At 38.3% G+C, this 25,800-nt stretch overlaps 2 protein-coding genes across 3 annotated transcripts in view; one reads left to right on the top strand and one right to left on the bottom strand.

The window, feature by feature from the left end:
- ZBTB26 (zinc finger and BTB domain containing 26) lies at positions 1 to 14,323 on the bottom strand. Of its 2 annotated transcripts, none has more exons than XM_069474649.1 (2): positions 14,252 to 14,323; positions 1 to 4,402 (listed from the first exon to the last, which is right to left on the bottom strand). In XM_069474649.1, exon 2 carries the CDS (start codon positions 4,390 to 4,392, stop codon positions 3,067 to 3,069), a length of 1,326 nt encoding a protein of 441 aa, XP_069330750.1. In that variant the 5' UTR covers positions 4,393 to 4,402; positions 14,252 to 14,323; the 3' UTR covers positions 1 to 3,066. The 2 variants fall into 2 exon arrangements, with proteins under 2 accessions (XP_069330750.1, XP_069330749.1); XM_069474648.1 differs by having other exon boundaries at positions 14,248 to 14,323.
- A 9,438-nt stretch (positions 14,324 to 23,761) lies between these two features.
- RABGAP1 (RAB GTPase activating protein 1) overlaps positions 23,762 to 25,800 on the top strand; it is a 143,743-nt gene continuing 141,704 nt past the window's right edge. Inside the window, exon 1 of the mRNA XM_069476753.1 lies at positions 23,762 to 23,818. The gene's annotated coding sequence lies outside the window, so the exon portion shown is untranslated. The remainder of the gene's footprint in view (positions 23,819 to 25,800) is intronic.

Consider the following 25,800-nt stretch of genomic DNA (forward strand, 5'->3'; position numbering starts at 1 on the left):
TTTAATTGTCATACTTTTATTAAGGAAACTTCCCCATAATAAGTGAAGAGGTAGTTCATAGTATGTCTAACATACAACAGATTTAGAACAGCTATTCATGAGCTGAAATAAAATGTTCTGGCTTGTTTAGGACAATATGTTAGAAGCAGTGACACTGGTCACCTTCCATTTATAGATCTCCTAATAAACTAAAACAAATTAAAATCACATCTGATTTACCTCAGAGCCACTTCAGTTTAGAGTTTGTCTTTAAAATTAAATAATAAATAAATAACTGTGACACAGTAATTTTTTCAAAAACCAAACTATGGTAAAGAAAGTCCTCCTTTTTAGTTATCCTGGGGATTCATAAAATACAAATGCTGAATAACTAAGGTTTTAAGAATCTTCTTCCTCTACAGGAATATGACTAGTTTTGAAAGCCATCTTCCTCTATAAAATGTACTTAATATTAGTAACTTGACCTCTTTGCAATATAATCCTAACAAATACGTATAAGCAAAGGAGAAAAGTCAAGTCTCACCAAAATTAGAAAATGTCTCACAGAAACAGAACACTTCTCCAGCCAAGAAATGGAGGAGACTGTAAATCACTTCAGTGGTTTGCATTTGCAAAAGGTGAGAACTAAAAGTTTTACTGATACAAAACCATAAAGATGCTAATTTTAAGTGATCAAAGAAAGCAAGGCAGTTTTCTTTATTATTCCTAGTATAAAAACAAATTGAAACCTTGTTTCACTAAGACCACATGAGACTATAAGCTCCATGAGGGCAGGGACTATATCAATCTTACCTTTATATCCTAGTATCTAGTATAGTGTCTGGCAACAGTAGGTCCTTATAATAATGTTTCTTGAATAACTGAATGAACCCAGAAATAGTCTCCAACCAAAGAGACCAATCTTATCTGAACCCCTGCCTTTTAGTCTTCAAACCAATATTAAAAAACAGGACATGAATATGAGCAAAGGAAGCACTCCAAATTAAAATTTCCCCGTGAAGAAACGATGTTCAGAGAAAATACCAAAAACACTGGATGGTTGACAGGGTAGAGTTTCACTGTTGCATAGAATTGGTACTCTTTGGCTGGATCATATAAAAATCACAATGCTAGGAAACATCATTAGACAATATAATGAGTGTAGTTAGGCATGAGATACCTACTGGTCTTACCACTCAACTATACTGTCATTTTAAACATTTGAACAAAAGACAAATTACACCTCAAATCTGACTCACATAATAATTTGCATGTGATGATAATGATACATGTAAATGTATCAAATTATAACAATTTAAGAATTCCCTCTAATTATACAAATTAAGCCAAATTTTTGGATTATCTGTACAAGTACTCTTATAGCTCAAAAATAAAAACAGAAAATCCTGATGGTAACTAATACACAGTTTTCCATACAAAATTAATTTCACAGTTGAATCTTTCCCACATCATTCTTACTCATCCTTTCCCTCCCTTACCAACACCTAGCAAATCAGTTACTTGCTTGGGAATAATATAATATTCATCTAACTAAAAATTAATTAACTAACACAAATTCCTCTGTGATATTCTGTTGACAAAAGCCAGCCTGTCTCAGAAAGCCAACAGGGAAACAAAGGCAAAACAAACTGGGAACTTTTTGCTACTGTTATTCTTCATTATGTGCTAAATCTTTCTAAACCAAGGGATAGGGAGAAGAAGTAAGAAGACATTAGCTCACATTTAGTCACTATTTATCCTTGGCCAGTCTTGGCCAGGCCACATCTTTGGGCTTTGGATACCCCAACTTAAAGTGAAACAGGTGGAATAAATGGTCTCTTAAGATTCTCTAAGGACTCTAAATACTATTATCTAACTCTAACTCATAGGTCAGAAACAAATATGACTCAAAATTTTATGTCTAAAGTATGACATGTGCTTGAGGAAAAATAGTTGTTTTGTTTTCCCATATTTAAAGATTAACTTTGTATTAGCAATCTATCAAAGGCGGCAAGGTGGGACAGTGTACCTTTAAGAATGTCTAACTGCAAAATTCTGATTGCCTTCTGTGTCCCACTTAACTTTTATCATCCATTTTAGAAATTAAGGTACACCAGGAAATGAAAATCCAGAGACTCTTACAGTGTGCTGGACAAAATTCTGATGGCCAAACTCACCTTTCTGATAGCTAAACTCTGAAACAAAATTCAGAGAATCCCAAATAGTCTCTTTTTAGAGAGACCTTTATACTTTAGCATATCTTAAATGTGCCTGGAGCAATCCTGATTTCAAAAGCATCAACAAGTTGCACATTAATTATAAGCATCTGGCCTCTTGGTGGGAGGTGTTACCAGGGAACTTTCCCAATTAAGTGCTACAGTACAATCGTACTTCTATCCTTGGCTGATTATGCTCCTCATGATGATCCCTCACTGTTTGCCTGTAGGTGTTGCTGAAAAGATTGTAATCTGGTCTATGTGAAAAATTCAGTGAAATGAAGATGGGCTATGATACTGTCGAAGAGCACAAAACAAACCAACATACTTCTTTATAGCCAGCTCCAAGACAAGTACAAATGGTAAGAAGCAGATTCATTCATTTATCAGACACGGAGGAATTATCAATAGGCAACCAGAAGTTCTATCACATTTTTAGGTCAAAAGCAGTATCACCTTATATCTCAGTCTATTTTCTACCAAAGAAAAATATTATTACTTCTCTTAGCATCTATTACTGGAGAGTAGGTGATGTTATCAACTTATTGGTACCTTCAGAATGTGCCTAGTGAAAAGCCTAAATACTGTCAGTCAAAGACATAAGTCAACGTTAGGTAGACAAATGGAATTATTCCTTGGGAAAGGAAAACAGACATCACAGGATAAATAATTCAAAACAGAAAATGGGATAGGGCAAACAGAAGGCAAAACCACTCCAAGTGGTAAGTTGCCTGGTCTACTAGTGCTTTGACTCACCCCTACCATCCACATAGAGGCTTTGGAGAAGTCAAACTAGCAAAATCACTCCTATAAAGACTGAGACTATTGCCACATTCTCAGTCAGTTCGAGTGGTGAGCATGAAGCCCCTACTCAATTCACACAAGTACTATCACTCCTTAAGTTCAGGACAGCTTGGGCCAGTTTACCTGCATCCAGGACCTGTGTTGCATCAGGTTGTGGCTGACACCCTTTAGAGTCTGTGACTGTTGTACATGCAAAAGAATCAAAATCCACTGTGAGGTCTTGTACATTTCTCTCATTGGCATTATCAAAGCTGTTTTTGCCATGCAGCTGTTTAAGGTGTTTCCTCAAAACTGGTTTATGTGCAAAAACCATATCACAATAGTTACATTTATGGGGCTTATCTCCACTGTGAAGGTTAAGATGATCCTGTAAGGAACACTTCTGAGAAAAGGTTTTCCCACAGATTTTACACTGGAAAGGTTTAATTCCGGCATGCACACGCATGTGTCGATGAAGATTGCCTTTCTGAGTAAAAGTCTTGCCGCAGAGTAGACACATAAAGAGTTTGTGCATTTTTAAATGGTTGGCGTAGTTCTCCAGGTGACGAAACACCCTGGTACACTTTGGGCATTGGTGATGCCACTGTAGACCTTTGTCTACACCTCGAATATTAGGCCCAAAGACATCTTTTGAGGCCATGATGATGTTATCACTGCCTGTATAAGAGAGGGCATAATTGTGGAGATGGTTTTGTTCTATTTCACTTACTCTGTTTTCCACAGTTGAATTTATCAGGGAGTGCTGGGGCTCTGATGAATGTAAAGCAGTGGGTTCAGAAGAAATAAACTGGTTCTGATCTTTCTTACTTCTAACCTCTGATACATCCCCAATAGATTCTACCTTAACAATCTGAATATCACTGTCCTCCATATCCATACTGTCTTCAGATGGATGAATACAAGGTGAGTCCTGCTTTGGGGAGCCTCTGGCATCTCCCTGCCGTTCTTTTGACTGGGGAGAAGCACTCTGTGGTTCACATCCCTCTTTACTATCCATTGGTTGTTTTGGCTTTATAAACTTCCACAGGGCCTGCGTGCACCGTTCTACAATGTGGCTCATCTGAAGAAAACTTGCAGCAGTCAAGTAATTTACCAGTTCCATCTCAGGGAATTCCAGCACACCACTATAACAGGATAAGAGCAATTGTCTCCCCACTTCGGAACTCTGTAATATGGAGATTTTCACCTCTCTGGAATCATTCAGTAAAAACTGGTCTCTTAAGAAGGGGGAACCTGCAGCAAACACAATTTTATGCCCCTGTACCTCAATATCATCTATGAGAACTGTAACATCACAAAATTTATTCTCTTCTCTTAATTTGTTCATTTTTTGTAACATTGAATCTCCATAATTTTCAAACTTGAAGTGAAGGAGATCTGATCTTTCAGACATTTTGGCAGACCTAAAGAACAGAAATGTAAAAAGGTTGAATTTAAGGAAATTTAAACAATTAAGAAAGCTGGATTTACCTTCCAAAAACAAATTTGTATTGTCATATCTGTTTTGTATGTGTCTAAATGGAAATTTTCCTTGAAAGAGGAAGCTACTATAATAGCTTTCAAAGGCTGTTAAAAATTACTCCTTACAAACATCAATCAATTGCATTTAAAGAGTGGACTTGCATAAGTGTAAATAACCTGGCATTCACTCAACTTTTTTAACAACTAATACAAGAACAGTGCTTGAGTTAGTCCAAGAGTATTTTTTCACTTCTCAAATTAGAATTCTATCAGGTTTCAAAAACTAAAATATCCCAACACAAGTAATTATATTGTTTTGTGTGAAACAGTAAACCTGATTCTTCTAAGACAAAACACTCTTTTCTTCCCTTTGCTTTGTATTTTAAGCAACTACAGTGACAATGCTTGCCCAATTCCTGGCCAAACCCTTATCTGTTTAAACTGGTAGGAATTTATTCATATACATATTTTTGTGATAAAATGAAAGTCACAGACCTAACAGGACAATGTTTGGATCATGTCAAAGGCACAATTCTTTACCCTGTCCATTCTGGACAAATCTAAACTCTCTTTCAAGGAACATTTCTTGATATAGAAAGTTTAAAAAATACTTCCTATCAGAAAACCAGATGAGCTACTTTGGGAATCTGAATGTTGATCTAATCAATCCCTACTAGATTCTGTTCTTTCCTATTTATCCCTACTTATCCATCATTATTCATCATGTGGACTACTAGAACTGATTCATAGATGTTTCCTTGGCTTTCAGTTTCTAGTCTCTCTAATCCAACTTGTACACCACCACATCATCTTTCAAAAACACATATCTGATTATAACTCATCCCTGCCTAAAATCCTTCAGTGACTTCACATTGTGTCCTGTATGAAGACTAACCTCCTTAGTATAAACTAATCAACCAAACCTAATAATAATAATAATAATAATAATTAAGGCAAACACTGGCAAAACTCATTCAACAATGGAGAAAGTGTCTTTCCCAAAACTCTCTGCATATTGATTCCTTTATATACCAATTCCTTTGTAGAAAGTCTCCATGTTCTGATTCCATACTCTCCAAATGATTTTCTCATAACTTGGCTTCCCACGTGTCTCTCTAGAGGAGAGGGATGAATTAGCCATGCTAACATAATTCCAGTCAGCTAGTCATTCCAAAAATAATAAATTGGCATTCTCTGTTTATATACCAGTCTTCTATGAGATCAGTAGGTATATCAGGTCTATCTTTGAGACAGAGTTCTACAATATCAGTGGATCAAGAATTTCACCTTGAATTTTGTGCACTCATCAACCCCTTAGTTCAGAGAAAGATGAGACAACCAGCTTCTTCTAGTACTCACATCTGAACCTTGAAGCTCAATCTTTATAATCTTAACTTCTGTAACACTGACTTACAAAGGATCATAGAATATCATCTCCTGATGGCAGAGTCCAGATTTGATTTTTATTCTTCAGTACCTGGTACATGACAGCATTGTACTGACTCCAGACCTTACCATACTTGTTTTCTCAGTCTAGAACACTACATTCTAGCCAATTCTGACTCCTTTATTTCCTCTGAGAGGCCTTCCCTGACCACTTAGAGCAGAAGAGTTGTCACTACTGGGCCCACAGTATAGTACTTCTATCATAACACTCGAGACACTTTATTAAATACTTATTCCTTCCCCTCCAAACTGAAAGTTTCATAGTATTAGAGGTATTAGAACCCTATTCAATAGGGCTAATGCTGAGAACTTGCATCTTCTAAGGCAAAATATTCTTCCCTTTTGCTTTGAATTCTTCTTATTGCAGCCACACTGCTTGTCCCATTACTGGCCAAACACTCTTCTGTTTAAACTGGTATATATTCCCATCATCTAATATTGCACTAAACACACAGCAGGTGCTCAGTTTGCATTAGGTGAACCTACAGGATTAGTTTGATAGTGGCAAGAAGGAAGAATTGCTGTTAGGAAAACCAGCTTAGTGTTGCAGAAGCATTATAGGTCTGAGACCATGAGGGCCTAGAAAGGAGTAAAAATGGGAATAAGGAGCAAGGAAAAATAAAAGATAGTTCAAAGAACTTGGTAACCAACTGGATATAGAGAATGAATAAAAGGAATTTGTAAAGATTCTAAACTTAGGAGTTCAGCTGAATGAGAATGTCATTGATAGAGGTGAAATTTAGGAGGAACTGATATGGCACAGGTATATTAACAGAAATATACATGAAATATAAGCTTTTCCTTGTATGACATTCTGAATGTACATATAATAAATAATCACAAAAAAATATAAAAACTATATTGTGAGAGGAGGGATGTAGAGAAGCAAATGTAACATCACAGAAAAGATAGTATCAAATATAAGGGAAATCTAGAAGATACAGGGAATATATCAGTAATTTAAAGCAGCAAAATTATTCATCAGTTTTAGCAATTGCAGTAGCTTCAAATATTCATTCTGGAACTGGAGCAGTGAATGTTGCAATTTATAAAAAGTTATAAAAATGACTTGTTTTGACTGGCCAAAGAAAAGTGGTATTATAGAGGTTAGCTGGTCTTGAATGCATTAAAATTAATCATGATACCCTCAGGTCAGTCTTTCCCTACTCACACCCAAAAATGAGCATTAATTGCTTCTACCTATATTATGACAGTACTCACAATGCCTTAGACAACTATCCTCAGAGATAATTGTTCCTTGATGCCCTAAAGATGAGGAGCTGGAGTATGGTTTCACTTATAGTCATGTGCCGCATAACAATGTTGTGGTCAATCGACAACAAACCGAATATAAGTCGGTGGTACCATAAGATTATAATACTGGATCTTTACTGTACCTTTTCTGTATTTACATCTATTTAGATACACAAATACTTACTATTGTAATATAATTGCTTACAGTATTCCGGACACTAACACGCTGTACACGTTTACAGCCCAAGAGCAATTGGCTAAACCACATAGCTTATCTACGTAGTAAGCTATACCACATAGGTTTGTATAAGTACACCCTATAACTTTCACACAATGAGCAAATCACCAAACAACGCATTTCTCAGGATGCATCCCTGTCATTAAGCAACGCGTGACTGTAGTACTTTATCCATCAGTTCTCAAGAAACTTAACAGGAGTAGCCAAACAGATATCCCAGTAAAGTGTTTGCTTTGATCAGTTTGCTGTAGTCTAAGCATGTTAGAAAAATGTATTCTGGTTTTTTAAAGAAGTTTTCCTTAGCATGTGTCAGCCCACTCTATTGTCTCCCTTTGATAAACTCTTATTTCCAGGCCACGCAATTTGTCCATTAATTGTTTCCTGCCACTGGTTTCCCTTTCCAATAAAGTGATAAGTTATTTGAGGGCAAGGACCAACTATTCATTACACTTTACATAGCTCATTCAACAAAAACCAGAAGAATAATGAATTCTTAATGTTCTCCATGAAATTATTATTAGATATGGTGGAGATGCTCTTCATTATCACAATACCCTCTTTTAAGTACCTGTAGGAAAATCTCTTTCTAGGGTTTGTTTCCAAAATAGTTTTGACAATATTAAACCAAATTTTAAACAAACACTTTTGTTCTTTCACTTTTTAAAAAATAGTTAAAATAAAAAGGAAAGATGGGCATGGTGCCCCATGCCTGTAATCCCAGCTACTAGGCAGGCTGAGGCAAGAGGATTGCTTGAGCCCAGAAGTTTGAAATTGCTTGAGCCCGGGGCCAACATAGCGAGACTCCATTTCCACAAAAAAAAAAAAAAAAAAGAGTAACTGTTTTTCTTATGAACTGGCTTAAGTTTATTTAAAAATAAGAGAAATGAGGCCAGGCATGGTGGCTACACCTGTAATCGCAGCACTTTGGGAGGCCAAGGCAGGAGGATTGCTAGAGGCCAGGAGTTCAAGACCAGCCTGAGCAATATACCAAGACTCTATCTCTACAAAAAATAGAAAAATTAACCAGGCATAGTGGCACATGCCTGTAGTCCTAGCTATGAGGGAGGCTGAGACAGGAGGATTGCTTGAGCCTAGGAGTTTGAGGTTGTAGTGAGCTATGATAATGCCACTGTACTCTAGCCTGGGCAACACAGTGAGACCTCCATCTCAAAAAAAGAGAGAGAAAGAGAGAAATGATACATATTCTTTAATGAGTCCTTGCTACATTCCAGGTGTAGTGCTAAATGCTTTACCTGAATTGACCCAATTTAATCCTGAAAAATCTCTATAGGCATTGTATGTATTGTCATTTTCTCCCATTTTGCACGTGAGAAAATTCAAACTTGCTGAACCTAATAGAGGTGGAAATTGTTAAGCGTTAGAGCTGGAACTTGTGCCCAAGCTGCATAATGCCAAAATCCATGTATGAAACAACTAGGGTAGGTAAATTTTATCTTAAGGATAATATTGGCCGGGCGCGGTGGCTCACGCCTGTAATCCTAGCACTTTGGGAGGCCGAGGCCGGTGGATCGCTTGAGGTCAGGAGTTTGAGACCAGCCTGAGCAAGAGTGAGACCCTGTCTCTACTAAAAATAGAAAGAAATTATCTGGCCAACTAAAAATATATATATAAAAAAAAATTAGCTGGGCATGGTGGCGCATGCCTGTAGTCCCAGCTACTTGGGAGGCTGAGGCAGAAGGATCGCTTAAGCCCAGGAGTTTGAGGTTCCTGTGAGATAGGCTGACGCCACGGCACTCACTTTAGCCTGGGCAACAGAGCGAGACTCTGTCTCAAAAAAAAAAAGGATAATATTATATTAATTGTTTAACAGTTCAGATTTCCCTTCTCATATTGAGTATCACAAACACAGGTCCAGAAAATCATATATATTTTTGTATATTTTAGTTATGCTTCAATTAAAGGTTTATGTTTAAAAACAAAAAGTACAACTTAAAGCCAAATTTGTATCAAGTATAGAGGACTTGAATGGCAAGCATTTATGCATTACCGATATTCCTGATTGCATTTTATGACCTTTTCCTTATTATATTTTCTGTTCTTATCTGTTTTAACTTTGTTATTTTCCATCTTTTGTGTATTTATCTTTGTAGACTGAAACTTAATGCCATCTTCAAATAAAGCAGAGAATAAAAATTATGAACATATTTTATTGCAGAATCCCCAACTATAGGTAACTTCTAAGTATGGTAGTAATTATGCATAATATTCACAAAAACCACTCACATAATTCTAGATTTTAGCAGAGGTTCTTATAACGTAAGTAAAGAACTGATCGGGTAGAATAGAAACGTGGTCACCAGATTCTGTTCATTCTTTCCTAAGAACGATCCCCAAATTCTCCCTCTCCATTCTTATTGTCATTGCCATGACTCAGGTCATTATTATCTATTTATTACCTGAGTTATTGAGATTAAATTTGAATACTACTGAGTTTCTAATAGCAAGTTTTGAATGACCATTTCTCAAATATCAATGCAACGAGAATATTGTCATTTACGATAACTTTCTCATTTGTATTTACATAATTCGTCCATAATCATAACAGATTTGAAATTTTCCCTTTGTTCACACAAGAGTAATCAAAAGGGAATGACTAGTGAATATACTATGATGGACAACATTCATTGCTACACTATGGGTAGTGAGAAAATATTTTATTTTATTTTTTAGAAGCAAGGTCTTGTTCTGTCACCTAGGCTGGAGTGCAGTGGCATGATCATAGTTCACTACAGCTTTGAACTCCTGGGCTCAAGCAATCCTCCTACCTCAACCTCCTGAGTGGCTAGGACTACAGATGCATGCCACCATGCCCAGCTATTTAAAAATTTTTTTTGGAGATGGGGTCTTGTTACATCACCCAGGCTGTTCTCAAACTCCTGGCCTCAAGCGATCTCCCTGCCTTGGCTTCCCGGAGTGCTGGGATTACAGTTGTGAGCCACAGTGCCAGGCCTGAGAAAATAGTTTCTTATCTCAAATGCCTCTGATAACTAATAAGAAAAACTTTTCTATCTGTATAATAAACTCCTAAGCTACCTATCAGTCTGCTTCCTCATCTACCTCATAAAAATACTCTTATCTTTCAACTTAGCTCTCACAATTATTTGGAAAACTTTGTCACTCATAAACATCATATGCCCTTTTTTCAAAGAGTTTTTATTATACTAGTGCCTTTCTCTGTATAAACCTCAATCTTTTTCTTCTCTCAGTTAGCTTTCATGACGCTACATTCTGAAAGTTCTTACTCTTTTGTTTTGTTTTGACTTTTAATTGTAAGTAATATATACAGAAATACATACTTCTTGGAACATTTTTAAGCATTGTACATAAAATTCCCTTTCCTAACTGTCTACTACTCAGTCTTCAGTTTAAGTTGATCCTTCCTAACTCTCTCTCTCCCCATTTTAAAAATAATACTTCTACATGCCTAGCTACAGAAAATATAAACTTATGTTTCTTATATATAAACTATACATATTGTTTTGCAACTTACTTTTTTTCCCACTTATTGTTTTTGAGAGCTATTTGTTTACAAATATAGATCTAGTTTATTGTTTTTAAACTGTTGTACAGAAGTAGGCAAGTTATTAACTACGATCTCACTGTTTTGCTGGCCTGTTCCTCAAGGTTTCACTAAATTGTATAAGGGGAAGTATATCTTTAAAAGCTCAGTAGTTGACTTTTTGTTATTTTTTTTCAAGGCTTACTTCCTTGGAAAGCCTGTCTGGCCTCTCAATGTTTTATTACCTATGTTAAGAATTACTAAATCCCAGTCCCCTTGAAATGCATGATGCCTAACCTCTTGCACTGTCTAAAACTCAGTAAGTTAAAAAAAAAAAAAAAAAAAAAAAAAAAAACAACCAAAAAACAAACTATGGAGAATGGCTTGGAGAACAGTGAACATGGAGGCAGGAAAACCTTTTAGTATGCTACTACTCTAACAGATCAAGACAGAAATGCTGTGGGCCTAAATAGAGACAATGATAATATGGATGAAGAAAGCAGATTTGAGAGACATTTCAAACAAGAACTGACAAACTTGGTGACCAAGGTAGGGAACGTGAGAGGAAGGGTCATGATGACTCCAAGATATTTGGTTTGAGGGACTGCATATCTTTGACTGAGTATCATTCAATAAGCTAGGGAATATTGGAAGGGATGGTCATGAGTCTGGTCTTAAAAATGTTGAGCCAGAGAAGCCTTATTGACATCAAGGTGAAGATCCGTTAGCTGGGTAGATATGGGTCTGAAACTGAAGAGGCGACCTGATTATAAGTGGTAAGTGATAAATGAAAGCATGAGAGTGGATGAAATTTACCTAAATTGACACAGAGTGGAAAAGGACTTAAGATAGGAAGAAATAAATAAAAATGAAATGTATAACACAAGCATAAATCCATTACCTACCTTCTTCTCCACCTGGGTCTCCTTTCCAAGCTTCTCCATTTTTAACAATGAGCCTATTTTTGCTTAAATTTTTCCCACTCCTTTGACTTCGATATTCAGTCACTGCATAGTGCAAATGGGTTAAACCATGGAATCTGGAGCTATATTTCCTAGGATCAAAACTCTGCTCAACCACTTACTCGTTATGTGACCTTGAACCACAGTGCTTCAGTTTTCCTATCTATCAACAATAGGTTACTGGCCAAGCACAGTGGCTCACGCCTGTAATCCTAGCACTCTGGGAGGCCAAGGTGGGAGGATCGTTTGAGGTCAGGAGTTCGAGACCAGCTTGACCAGGAGTGAGACCCTGTCTCTACTAAAAATAAAAAAAAAATTAGCCCGGCAACTAAAAATAGAGAAAATTAGCCAGGCATAATGGTGCACACCTGTAGTCCCACCCACTGGGGAGGCTGAGGGAGAAGGATTGCTTGAGCCCAGGCATTTGAGGTTGCTGTCAGCTAGGCTGACACCACAGCACTCTAGCCTGGGCAACAGAGTGACACTCTGTCTCAAAAAAAAAAAAAAAAAAAAAAGTAAATTATGTCATAGGGTTGTTATGGAAAATTAAATGAGTTAATTTTTTAAAGACTTTAGTGTTAAATGTGCTCTATACACATGTGTTAGGTAAACAAATGAAGACTGTCAATTTTCTTTGTGAAATCCTTCATATGTGTCATTTTCTCATTCCCATTTAACACCAAACCAGTTGAGGTTCCTAATATTTCATACATCATCACCTCATTAGTCTACTAAAATTTCTTTTTAAAGCATCACCAATGACCTCCTCATAAAGTAATGCAATCTTTTTTCTCATTCCCCATATGCTCTGCATGAATTGATCCAGCTCCTCAAAATTCTCTTGATTTCTGGGTCTTCTTGGTAGCTGGAACCCTGAACTCTTACACTTGATCTCCTACCTCTGCTACTCTACTGACTACTACTAGCTCCAATTCCTCTTTCCGCTTCGTAAATGCAACCATTACCACACAGATTTTCATCCTTCTCAATATTTCCTTCCTGATGCAAGCTATTCCCACTATTCCCATGGCTTAACCTTTACCTCTAGCCATAAGATTTAGGCTCAGCTACAGATTTGCATTTCCAGCTCTGTGCTGGACAGATCTATGTAGCTATCCCATTAGATCATTAATTCAACTTGTCCAAAAAATGGTCTTGTAATCTACACTAAGCTTATGATTTTATTTCTGATAATGGCATCATCATTTTTCAAATGCCAAATGCCTAAAACCTAAGAATTAGATTTGGTACCTCTTACTCTTTCAACATACAATTAATTATGGAGTCTTGACATAATTATCTTCAGCATACTTGCCTTCTTTCCAATAACACTGTCATAACTGTATTTCAAGACTTCATTGCCTCTCACCAGGTTGGTTCCATTACCCCTTCAAAAGAATCTCCAGTAAGAATTCTTAGCCTTTAGCTAAAGAGTCCAGATGCAGTTAATAGAATTTCCTTTTCTATAGGCTTTCTAGAGAACAAAATGACTTTCTGCAGTGCAAATCTGACCATATCAGTCTCCTACTCAAAATTCTTCAAAAAACTATCCATGTCCTTTAGGATTAAATCCTGCACTATCTGGACCTCAGTCTATTTTCTCAGCCTCAAATCCCATCCTGTGAACAGGAGGCCTCCCCCCACCATTTCCTCCTCTTCCCACACAAGTATGTTCAGTCATTTCTTCATTGCAACTGTTCCTTCTCCTGAAAAGCTCTTCAGCACCTTATCCTCGCCAAGAAGTATAATTCAGACGTCACTTTCTTTCTAAAGTCTTCCCAGCATCTGCCCCTTGAGCAGTTCATACACATACGACTGATTATATACATTGCAGGAGCACTTATTTATTTATATCTGACTCCCAACCTTGACCCTGAAAATTTTAACGATACGAATCCCCAGTGCCTGGACTAGCACCAGTAATTATAAAAGGTGCTGTGGCCAGTGGCTGAAGCGGGGGAAACCCCAGCAAAAGAGTAACCTAGCATTCATAGTGATTCTCGCGGATCTGGCACGGAAGGCCTTGCCTTGGGCTGGCTCCTGAGGCTCATTTTCTCAGGGGCCTCAGCTCTGGCACTTCCTAGAAGTTGCTAGAGTCCGGCTTACAAGCCAACTGCTGGGCCCTCGACTGGGATCCCAGGAGGCGGTCCCTGGGGTATCCTCAGGATCCCCACTTCAGTTGCAGGGAAGAGAAAGGGGCGGGCCGCAGCGTGGGCCAGGCCAGGGGTTCTTCAAGTCCCCCAGGGCCTAGGCCAGCCCCTCGGCCCCCATCCCAGTGCAAGTCCCAGCCAATCCAGGGCCCCAAGGGGGCTCCATTTTGAGAGACCCCACACCCCAGCCCGGCGCTTCGGCCGCCTCTGCACTTACAGACCCAAGGGAAGGCCGCCGTCAGGATCCCGCAACGCCAGGAGCTCCGGCCCCTCGGGGCTCCGGGAAGGGGGAGGGGCAGGGAACCCGAGCCAAAGGGGGACCCAACGGAACCGGAAGGGCAGCCCTGGCCGGACAAAGACAACTTCCAGGTCCCATGGTCCTCTCCTCCAATCGGAAGGCTCGGAGGACAACGGGGCCCCGCGAGGGACTTTCCGCATTGTAGGCGGGGCGCGAACGGAATGCCCAGGACTCTTGGCGCTACCGTTTCTGCCTGCTATCCCGAGGTGCTATGGCCCTTTAGGGTCAGCAGCTCAGGGCCTGTGTCTTTCGCAAGGACCAGCTGCCCCAGGCCCCCTCCTGACCGCCTGGTTTCGAGTTGGGCCTCGACGGTCAGCTGCCTGTGTGGGCCTAAAGGGCGCCTCTGCGCTTCAGCCTTGGTAAGTCCATCCGGCCTAAAAATGGGGACTCGCCGCGCTAGAGTCCGGAAATCAGAAAGCAGTGTATTTCCTGCATTGGGTTGGTTTTCTCAGGGATCTTGCCTTGGGGCTCTTCTTCCTTCATACTCATTAACAGGGCAATCTCTTGCCTTCCCATGACTTACCACTGTGCTGACCGACCATTCACAAATTTCTCCCGCCAGCCCAGATAACTCTCCTGAGCTCCAGAGCTAGCTGCGCAGAAGGCATCTCCATTTGGTTGTCTTAATGTTAATATACCTTTTAATTATCTTAAGTTTATCTGTAGACCTGATCTGCTTATCTCTTGTAGTCCTGTGTTGGTGAACGGTATCATCCATGCATTCCTCTCCACCAAAAAACTTGAGTATCATTTTAGAGCCCCTTTCGTTGCCAATCCAGTTGTTTACTGGGTCCTCCTCATTTCTTTTCGGGGGAAGGGTGTTTATTATGGTAAATATGCATAACATTTTATTTTAATCATTTGTAGGTGTAAAGTCCAATGGCTTTAAAATTGAAAACATTGTGTACATTAATGATGATGTGTTTCCATCACCACTAACTATCCCCAACTTCATTCTTTTGCATGCAGGTGTCTCGTTTTCTCAGCACCACGTGTTAAAAAGGCCGTCCTTTCCCCACTGAATGGCCTCGCTACCCTTGTTGAAAATCTATTGACTGTGTATATGAAGGTTTATATCAGGGTGCTCTATTCTAGTACGTGTGTGTGTACCCTTATGCTAATACCATACTGTTTTAATTACTGTAGCTTTGTAATAAGTTTTGAAGTCTTAAAGTGTGAGTTCTCCAACTTTATTCTTCTTTCTCATGATTGTTTTGGCTATTCGGGGCCTTTTGCAATTCCATGTGAATTTGAGGATTGGCTTTTCCATTTCTTTGAAACAGGCTTTTGGAGTAGGGATTGTGTTGAATCTGTAGGTCACTTTGAGTAGTACTGTATTGACATCTTGACAATTTTAAGTTTTCCTGCCTGTGAACATAGAATATATTCCCATTTATTTAGGTCTTCATTAATTTCTTCATAATTGCTGAAAGCAATGTGTTTTTGTAGCTTTCAGCATATTTAATTTAAATGGAATTAATGTTATTTTAAATGGAATTTCTTCCTTAATTATCTTTTCATATTGTTCATTGCTGGTGTATAGAAACAAGTGATTTTTGTATGTTGATCTTGTACCCTGCAACTTTGCTGAATTTGTTTATTGGCTCTAATAGCTCTCCGATGGATGCTTTGGGATTTTCTATATATGAGATGGTATTGTCTGTGAATGGAGATTGCTTTACCTCTTCCTTTCCAAATTGGATGCTTTTTGTTTTGTTTTTGTCTACTAGCTCTGGCTAAAACTTCCAATACAATGTTGAACAGCAGCAGTGAAAGTGGGCATTCTTGTCTTATTCCTGATGTTGGGAAAGCTTTTCATCTTAAACCATTGAGTATAATGTTAGCTTTGGGTTTGTCATAAATACCTTTATTATTTTGAGGAATTTTCCATCTTTCCTTGTTTTCTGAGAGATTTTATCATGAAAGGTCATTGGATTTTGTCAAATACATTTTCTGCATCAGTCGAGATGATCATGTGTCCCCCCTCCTTTGTTCTGTTGATGTGATGTATTACATTGATTGATTTTATGTTGAACCACACTTGGAGTTGGGATGAATCCCACTTGTTCATGGTGAATAATTTTTTTAATATGTTGTTGGATTGGATTTGTTTATGTTTTATTGATGATAATCGATATTGGTCTATAATATTGTTTGCTTGTGATGCATTTATCTGGTGTTGGTATCAGGGTAATGCTGGCCTCATAGAATACATTAGGAAGCTCTGCCTCTTCAATTTTGCAAGAGAGTTTGAGAAGGATTGTTGTTAATTCTTCCTTAAAAAGTTTAATAGAATTTACTGGAGAAGCCCTCTTGTGCAGGACCTTTTTTTGTTGGGAGATTTTGATTACTGATTCAATGTCTTTATTTGTTACAGGTCTGTGAGATTTTCTATTTCTTCATAAAGTCAGTGTAGGTAATTTGTGTGTTTCTAGGAATTTGTCCATTTTTATCTAGATTATCTGATTTGTTGGCATATAATTGTTCACAGTAGTCTCTCATAATCCTTTTTATCTCTGTATTGAGAGTAGTAATGTGTTTACTTTCATTTCTGTCTTTAGTTATTTTCATGTCCTTTCTTTCTTTCTTCATCGGACTAGCTGAAGGTTTGCCAATTTTGTTGATCTTTTCAAATAACCAACTTTTAGTTTCATTGATTTTTCTCTGCTGTTTTTCCATTCTCTATTTTGTTTATCTCTGCTCTATCTTATTTTCTTCCTTTTATCATCTTTGGATTTAATATACCCTTCTTTTTGTAGTTCCTTAAGGTTATCGATTTGAGATCCTTCTTTTTTTAAATGTGGTAACTTACAACTATAAATTTCCCTCTGGTAACTGCTTTCACTCAGGCTGTAAGTTTTGGTAATGTTGTGTTATGTTATTTTCTTTAGTTTCTAAGTATTTTCTAATTTCCCTTTTGATTTCTTCTTTGACTCACCCGTGTTGTTTAAAAGCATGTTGTTTAATTTCCACATATTTGTGAATTTTCTAGTTTTCCTTCTATTATTTATTTCTAACTTCATCTTGTTTTCCTTGGAAAAGATACTTTGTATGATATTAATCTTATAAAAAATCTAATGAGACTTATTTTTTGGCCTAACATATGGTCTATCCTCGCAAATATCTGACATGCACTTGAGGAGAATGTGTATTCTGCTACTGTTGAATAAAATGTTCTGTTATGTCTGTTAGATCTAGTTGGTATGTTATGATGTTCAGTTCCTCTATTTCCTTACTCATCTTCTGATTCTTCTACCCATTATTGAAAATAGGGTATTGTAGTCTCCAATATTATTGTAGAACTGTTTGTTATCCTTTTAATTCCATCCATTTTTGCTTTATGTTTTGAGAGTCTGTTAGTTGGTATGAAAATATATATAATTTTTATATAATCTTGCTTTATTTAATCTTTTATGAATATATAATGTCTGTCTTTATCTCTTATAGCCATTTTTAAATTTAAAGTCTGTTTTGTCTAATCTTACTGTAACCACCACAGCTCTCTTTTGGTTACAATTTGCCTGGCATATCTTGTTTTATCCTTTTACTTTCAACCTATTTGTGTCTTTGGATCCCATTATGAGTCCCCTGTAGACAGCTTTGGTTGGATCATATTTTTTTTAATCTATCTGCCCACCTCTGTCTTTAGATTGAAGGGTTTAAGCCATTTACATTTAAAGTAATTATTGATGAGGAGGGACTTATATCTCTCGTTTTGCTATTTGTGTTTTATGTGCTTTATACCTTTTTAAATCCTCATTTCCTACATTGCTGTTTTTTGTGTGTGTGTTGATTTTTTTGTCATGAAATGTTTGATTCCCCTCTCATTTCCTTTTGTGTATAATCTATAGGTATTTTCTTCGTGGTTGCCATGGGGAATTACATTTAACATCCAGAAGTTATAACAACCTAATTTGAATTCATACCAACTTAACTTCAGTAGCATACAAAAACTCTGCTCATATACAGTTCTGTCCTTTCCTTTTTGTTATTGATGTCACAGATACCATCCTTTTATACATTGTCCAGTAACTTAGATGAGTATTTTTTATGCATTTGTCTTTTAAAACACAGAAAACAAAAAGTGGAATTACAAACCATAATTACACTAATGTTTGCTTTTATAATTGCCAATGTGTTTATCTTTACCAGAGATCTTTATTTCTTCATATGGCTTTGAGTTACTCTTGAGTGTCCTTTTATTTCAACCTTAAGGATTCCCTTTAGCATTTCTTGAAGAGCAGAAATATTAGTGGTATGCAGATTCCACCTCTGGTTAAAAAAACAAACAAATAAAAAAAAGAAATATTAGTGGTAATAAACTTTTGTTTATCAGAGAATTTCTTATTTCTCCCCCGGCTGCGCCCCTTTTGTTGTTGTTGTTGTTTTGGAGACAGAGTCTTATTCTGGCATCATCATAGCTCACTGCAACCTCAAACTCCTGGGCTCAAGGGATCCTCCTGCCTCAGCCTCCTGAGTAGTGAGGAGTACAGGTGTGTGCCACCACACCTAGCTAATTTTTCTATTTTTTGTAGGGACAGGGTCTCACTCTGGCTCAGGCTGGTCTTGAACTCCTGGCCCCCAACGATCTTTCCACCTTGGCCTCCCAGAGTGCTAGGATTACAGGCGTGAGCCACCACACCCAGCCTCCCTCATTTTTGAAGGACAATTTTGTCAGATACAGAATTTTCCATTGACAGTTTTTTTCTTCTTTCAGCACTTTGACTATATCAATTGACTGCCTTCTGGCTTCCAAGGTTTCAGAGGACAAACAGGCTGATAATCTTATTGAAATCCCTCGTATGTGACAAGTTGCTTATCTCTTGCTACTTTCAAGATTTTCTTTTCTTTGGCTTTCAACAGTTTAATAATAATGTGTTTGGTATGGGTTTATGAGTATTTCCTGCTAGGAGTTTGATGATATTCTTGAATTTGTACATTATGTCAATCATGAAATTTGGAGAGTTCTGACCATTATTTCCTGAAATATTCTTTCTGCCCCTCTCTCTTCTCTTTTGGAACTTCCACAGTTCATTATGTTTGTCCTCTTGATGGTGTTCCATAGGTCCCTTGGGCCTTGTTTACTGGTTCACTTTTCTTCATTCTTTTTTTTTTTTTTTTTTTTTTTCTGTTCTTCAGATGGAGTAGCAATCACAAGGAATCCGTCTCTCCACCTAGACAACGACTGTATTTGCAGAAATTCTCTGAATAACTATTTTGGAACTCTGAAGTCTACTTGAATGCTTGCATCTTGCAAGGGAGAGCTTAGCTGGTAAATTGAGGTTAATTTCAATCAACGTTAGCCTTTAGCGTGATAGCAGCTACTGATTCATAGTCCCCCTAACCCTGTGGAAGGCAGATGTATCCACATTCGTGGTGTGGCTTGCTGGAGCCAGAGTGGGCAATAGGAACTTTGTCCTCCAAATACTGGCTATCTGTGTTCTGATTGCTGATTGCTGCTTTTGATCACTGAGGTGCAGGCACAGAGGCTGGCCACCATTGTTTCAACCCCACCAGCTGAACTGGCTTCCAGGGGTTTTAAGGGAACAGCACCTGTTTTGTTTGTTTCCCTAGTACCCCATTTGGGAGTGTGACATTAAGGATTAGGATGTCCAAAAGCAACCACTTAGACAGGAAAGTAGAAAGCTACTTGTATATAACTAGGGAAAGATGGAGGCTCACAAAAGATGTGAGAAGACCTTAAGCTACCACCTTAGGCTGATTCTGATCTCCAACACAGAGCCAATTTAAGAAAACAGCAAACTTAGGGACAGAAGGAGAATCTAATTTTCAGAGTCACCACAGTACAAGATTCAAATGTTCAGTTTTCAACAAAAAATCACAAACCATACCAAGAAATGGAAAAGTATGGCCCATTCAAAAGAACCAAATAAATCAACTGAAACTGTCCCTGGGGAAGCCCAGGTGTCTGACTTAATGGACAAAAACTTTAAAACAACTATTTTGAAGTTGCTGAAATAGCTAAAGGAAGACATGAATAAAGTCAAGAAAACAATGTATGAACAAAATTAGAATATCTTTTAAGAAAGAAATTATAAAAAGGAACCAAAATGAAATTCTGGACTTAAAAAGTACAGTAACTGAAATGAAAAGAGGGGGACAAAAGCAGATTTGAGCAAGCAGAAGAATCAGCAAACTCGAAGATATTTCTTTTTTACATACTTCTTGAATCCTGTTCCCTTTTCTTTTCTACTTCCTTAGTTCAAGCCTTCATGATTCTAGGCAGCCTCTAAGTTGTTCTATGTGCCTCTTATTTTGCCTGCTCTAATCTTACTAGAGTGATCTTTTTAAAAACCCAAATCTGATATTGTCACTGTTTTTAAACATATCCAAAGGCACCCTTACGTCTATATAGAGTAGACTTCAGTTTCCTCATTTTAGCATTCCAAGATCTTACCTTTCTGGCTCCAGTCTACCACATTGTTTTATCTCATACTAGCTCCATATTCCACTCATACATTGTAACCACATATTCTAAGCTACAAAACCACTTCCTGAAAAAAGTTGAGCACATTTGGACACCAAAATTAGTTTTCTGTGAATGGGATAAGATATTAGACTATATGGCATTGGTAGGCATTGAGAAAGACTATATATAAAGTCTATTTTAGAAATGGACTCAGTGATAAAAACAGCTTGTATATCATCACTAATCCAGTGGCTAATATTAGCATCACTGTATTAGATACTATAATATTGTATCTAATATAATGAAACATCAAGTATAACACAACATTACATATGATGTGTACTAGTCCAAAATGTTTTACTTGAATCCATTGACCCTTCAAGGTATACCTCCACTTCGCAGTAAATACAGGCTTAGAGGAACAAATTCAATGACTTTTTTTTTTTTCTTTTTTTTTTTTGAGACAGAGTCTTGCTTTGTTGCCCAGGCTAGAGTGTGGTGGCATCAGCCTAGCTCACAGCAACCTCAAACTCCTGGGCTCAAGCAATCCTTCTGCCTCAGCCTCCGGAGTAGCTGGGACTACAGGCATGTGCCACCATGCCCAGCTAATTTTTTCGATATATTTTTAGCTGTCCAGATCATTTCTTTCTATTTTTTAGTAGAGATGGGGTCTTGCTGTTGCTCAGGCTGTCAATGACTTCTTGAGGAAGCAACCATTCAAATCCAAAAATTTTGTACTTCAAGTGGCCTGATTTCTGCAATGTAGACTTTAATCTTTAAAATTTTTTCTTAAGTTTCATATTTACTTATTTATTTATTTTGATACAAGGTCTAACTCTGTCACCCATGCCAGAGTGCAATGGCCCAGTCATAGCCCACTGTAACATCAAACTCTTGGACTCAAGTGATCCTCTGTCTTAGTCTACCGAGTACCTGGGATTACAGGCATGCACCACTATGCCCAGCAAATTATTTTGTTGCCCAGGCTGGTCTCAAAAACCAGGCTACAAGCGATACTCCCACCTCCTCCTCCCAAAGTGCTGTGATTACAGGCCTGAGCCACTTAAATATCATATTGAAAAAGACTTAAGGGATATAACCAGATGCAATGTGTGATGCTAGATTGGATACTTATTTGGGAATACTGGTTGTAGAAAAATATAATTTGGTCAACAGAATGTTTGATTGTAGTTAGGTAGTAGATGAGAGGAAATTTTCCTGAAATGATATCACTGACTTGGGAAAGCCAACTTTCCCAAGATAAAAAGATATTTTTAGGCTGACAGAAAATTTAAATATGATCTAGTACTTAAATGAGAGGAAAATTTTGCTGAAATAAAGTAGATATTGTTAATTGATAAAAGCAGATTAATAAACTGTTCTCATTTTGAAAAAACACAAAAGGATATGCACCAAAGTATTAACATTCATGGTGGGAAGGCGATGTTTTTATTGTTTATTTTAGTTTCTCTTTTCTGTTTTTCTCCAAGGCATATTATACTGATTGTATAATAAACTTTTATATAAAAAATGTAGAAAATTGACATATATATTTGGGGTATACATATGAATCAAGAAATACATGAAATTATGGTTACCAAAAGTTAATCTTGGTTTTCTCAGGAGTTCAGGGGATTTTTTTTCTTCCTAATACTTTATTAATCAAATACATTAAAATGAGTGTGTATTATATAGCTGTATTTGAATACATTAAAATGAGTGTGTATAAGGAGATCAGAAAACTATTTTCCTGGAGGGATGCAGATATGTCTGTTTTAATAGATAACTCATAAAAAGGGACTGTAACAGAAATCAGCTTTTCTTTTATTGCTTTTGTCTGGTTAATTTCGATGCACTATCCACCAGAAAACATTGCAGGTGACTCCTTCCCCAGAAAAAGAACATTATCCATTTGAATAAGGAAAGTGGGAGAGAATGTGAAATTATGTTATAAAGTATCAAGTCTTAAGAGTTGGTGTGGTAGTGCACACCTGTGATCTCAGGTACTTGGAAGGCTCAAGCAGATTGCTTAAGCCCAGGAGTTCAAGGCTGCAGCGTGATATAATTGCCTATGAATAGCCACTACACTCCAGCCTGGACAACATAGTGAGTCCTCATCTCTTTAAAAAAAACCAAAAACTCCTCAAGTAGCACCTTTAATAATCGTTTTTGTTGCCAACTACCTTGTGAATTTATTGAGGACAGGGACTTTAAATTTCATTATATTGCTACTGTTCTTATGTTTCACTTTTGAATGATTTTTAAATAAAACCTCATCTTTGAGTCAGTCTGAAACAACTTTGTTCATTTCTATCCTCTTCTGTGCCTGAAGTACCCCAACGCAGCTGTGTTGTACCAGTGCTTTTGGACTTAGGGAGTCAGAAGTTTTAAATTTTACAGTGGATTCTGTAACTTGGGCTGCACTATTCTATAAAATAAGAAAAAGCATACCATTTTCACAGGTTTGTGGTAAAGCTAAATTAGATGCTTGTAAAAAGATCTATCACGATCCCTGGCACACTATGCACCCTCATTAAACGCCAGGTGAATTTAGTCATGTTAAGTGCTCATTTTCAATCAGGACTTGATCAAGAAAGGTGAGCAGAGGATTCCTTGCTTTAGCACCGGTATTCTTTGGAGTCGTACCTACCCTCAACAGGTGGTACCCAGCCCGCGCTCATCGCCGCCAGTCCTGCTCCCAGTCCCACCTGCAGTCCCACAGTTTCTGCCAGTCCAAGCCCAGACACTGACCACAGCTCTAGAGCCAGTTCCCAACCTGCGCACTTCGCGCAGCCTCACGGTCCTCAGGCGGGCAAAAGCCCAGGTGGAGCGCGGTGAAGAGGAAACCCCGCCTCACTGCCGATATTGGGCCAATGGGGACGCACGTCTTGGCCGCGGGCCTATGAGATGGGCTAGGAGGCGGTGCGGAGGGCGGAAGGAGCCGCTCTCACGTGAGTAAGGGGGCGGGGAGGGCGGGGGCAGGGCGGCTGGGGAGGCCCAGGCGGCGGAGCCTCCGGGACGGCGAACGGCGGGCAGCGGAGGAGGAGACGGCGGGTTCGGGTAGGGCCGCGTTTCCCTCCTCCTCTCTCCCTTCTATCCATCAACCCCGGGGGGGTTTTCCGACGGACCTTTCAGGGAGCCAAGCTGTCTTCTCATCCTGCGGGGCTGGGCCGGTGGGGCTGTGCTTTGCTCCCTCGACGGGCCGAGTTCTGAGGGTAGCCGTGATTGGGGGGGAGGGGGAGCTGCGACGGAGGGGAGAGGGCGCATGCGCAGGCTGGGACGCTCTGGCAGCCCCTGCCCAAACCGGTTCCCCCTGTCTGGGTAGGTGTCTGTCTTCCGAGTCCTGCATATTTGGCCCTTCTTCTGGCCCCCCAGCAAAGCCGGTTTGTGTCTTGACTTTCGTGTTTTGAGCTTGGTCCTGTTTGGGAATTTGGCCGCTCCCTCCGCCTCAGTTTCTCCCTATCGCTCACAAGGCCTGTGTCTGTTGCTTAGGCTGGCTTGGGCCTCAGGCTGGTTTGCTGGGCTGCGGCTAATTTGAAACACTTGCTTTCTTTCGGTGTCGCCCTGCCGTCTCATGTTGGTCTTTCTGTCTCATTTTCCTCGCCTGCAATTAGTGTCCCTGGCATCCCATTCTCTCCTAGTTGAAGCATCCGCCTCAATACCTCGTTGCTGTGTCTTTTGATTTTTAGCAACCTTCAAGGTTTTATGTGTTGAGCCAAAGGATAACCCCAGCCTTCCAGGAGTTCGCTGTCCATTGCCTGGAAGTACTTTTGTCCCTACTCTTGTACTATCCAGACTATTTATCATCTGCTCTTGCTTTATACGCATCTACATACCTATTGTTACTCAAGGATTCTTTTTCTTGGAAGCAAATGTCCTAGGAGACAGTGTTAAGTGCTCATGCTACTAGTGTTCCCGCTAGTAGTGTTCCGTTAGTTTAAAATCATGATTTACTTGAATTTGAGATCTTTGTACTCCTGTCTTTTTTAAAACAATGGGAAAAATGTCAGGGACAAGGTTTCACAATTTAATATTTTCATTCAAATCAACTCCTGTGTTCACATACTACTAATAACTAGTGAGTGTGTGTGTGTGTTTCCAGCTGCTTTGTTTATTTAGGAAGAAAAAAAACATGGAGTGAGAATGGAACTGTATTTGTTACATTAAACTGTTACTTGAAAAGTTTTTGGGGAAAAAAGCTTAGGTATCAAAGAAGTACACATCCAACTTTTTTTTTTTTTTTTTTTTAGAAGGACCTGTTGCCTTAATTCAAGTCTGTACAGGGTGCTATTTAATAAACATTGAAAATTTTAAAGTAGAGCTAATTTATAAAAACTGAGAATGAATAGGGGAGAGAGATCTTTATAAGCTTCCTTTGTAGACTTTAGTTTGTATTAATAAGATTTGTATCCATGATTGACTTGTATGTATTGGTAACATGTAAAATTCACATGTAACTGTAATACAAAGTATTAACTCAAACTCATAAAGTTGAATTATTGCTATCTTGTGGTACACTTCCTTTTCATTCAGTTTTGTAATTCACTTTACAGTTAACTCATTGGCATTAATAAGACATACATTTGTCTGGAAAGTTAACCCATCAGCTATATGTATTTTGGCATTTTTTGCATAGTATTTTGTTAGCAATTTACAGGGACTCTGTAAAAAGTGAAGACACCTGTTTCCTATCTTTGCTGCATATTGAGAGAAGTATATTGACATTGTATCTAAGTTATCTACGTGAGGGGACTGATTTTTCACACAATATAACAACTTTACAGCCTAGTTTCTTTTAAAGAAGTCGTTGTCTTTTTTTCAGTGTGCTTCCAGTTAAGGAAAAACCTTTGAAGGTCTCATCATTTCCCAGTAATTGTTTTAACAAGTAACCTTCGAATACAGGCTTCAAAAAATAATTAGTTTAAATCAGTGCTACTGTTGAGTATCTTTATAAAAACACTGGTATACTATATTTCTGACATAGGCTGCCCATAGTGTTATCTTTGTAATTTTCAATATAATCAGATATCATTAGACTTCTC

The sequence above is a fragment of the Eulemur rufifrons genome, chromosome 7 (genome assembly GCF_041146395.1).
Source record: "Eulemur rufifrons isolate Redbay chromosome 7, OSU_ERuf_1, whole genome shotgun sequence".
NCBI classification, from domain to species: Eukaryota; Metazoa; Chordata; class Mammalia; order Primates; family Lemuridae; genus Eulemur; species Eulemur rufifrons.

What these genes read in the sequence shown, in the direction of transcription:
- ZBTB26 (XM_069474649.1), bottom strand. Translation starts at nt 4,392, where the DNA reads ATGTCTGAAAGATCAGATCTCCTTCACTTCAAGTTTGAAAATTATGGA.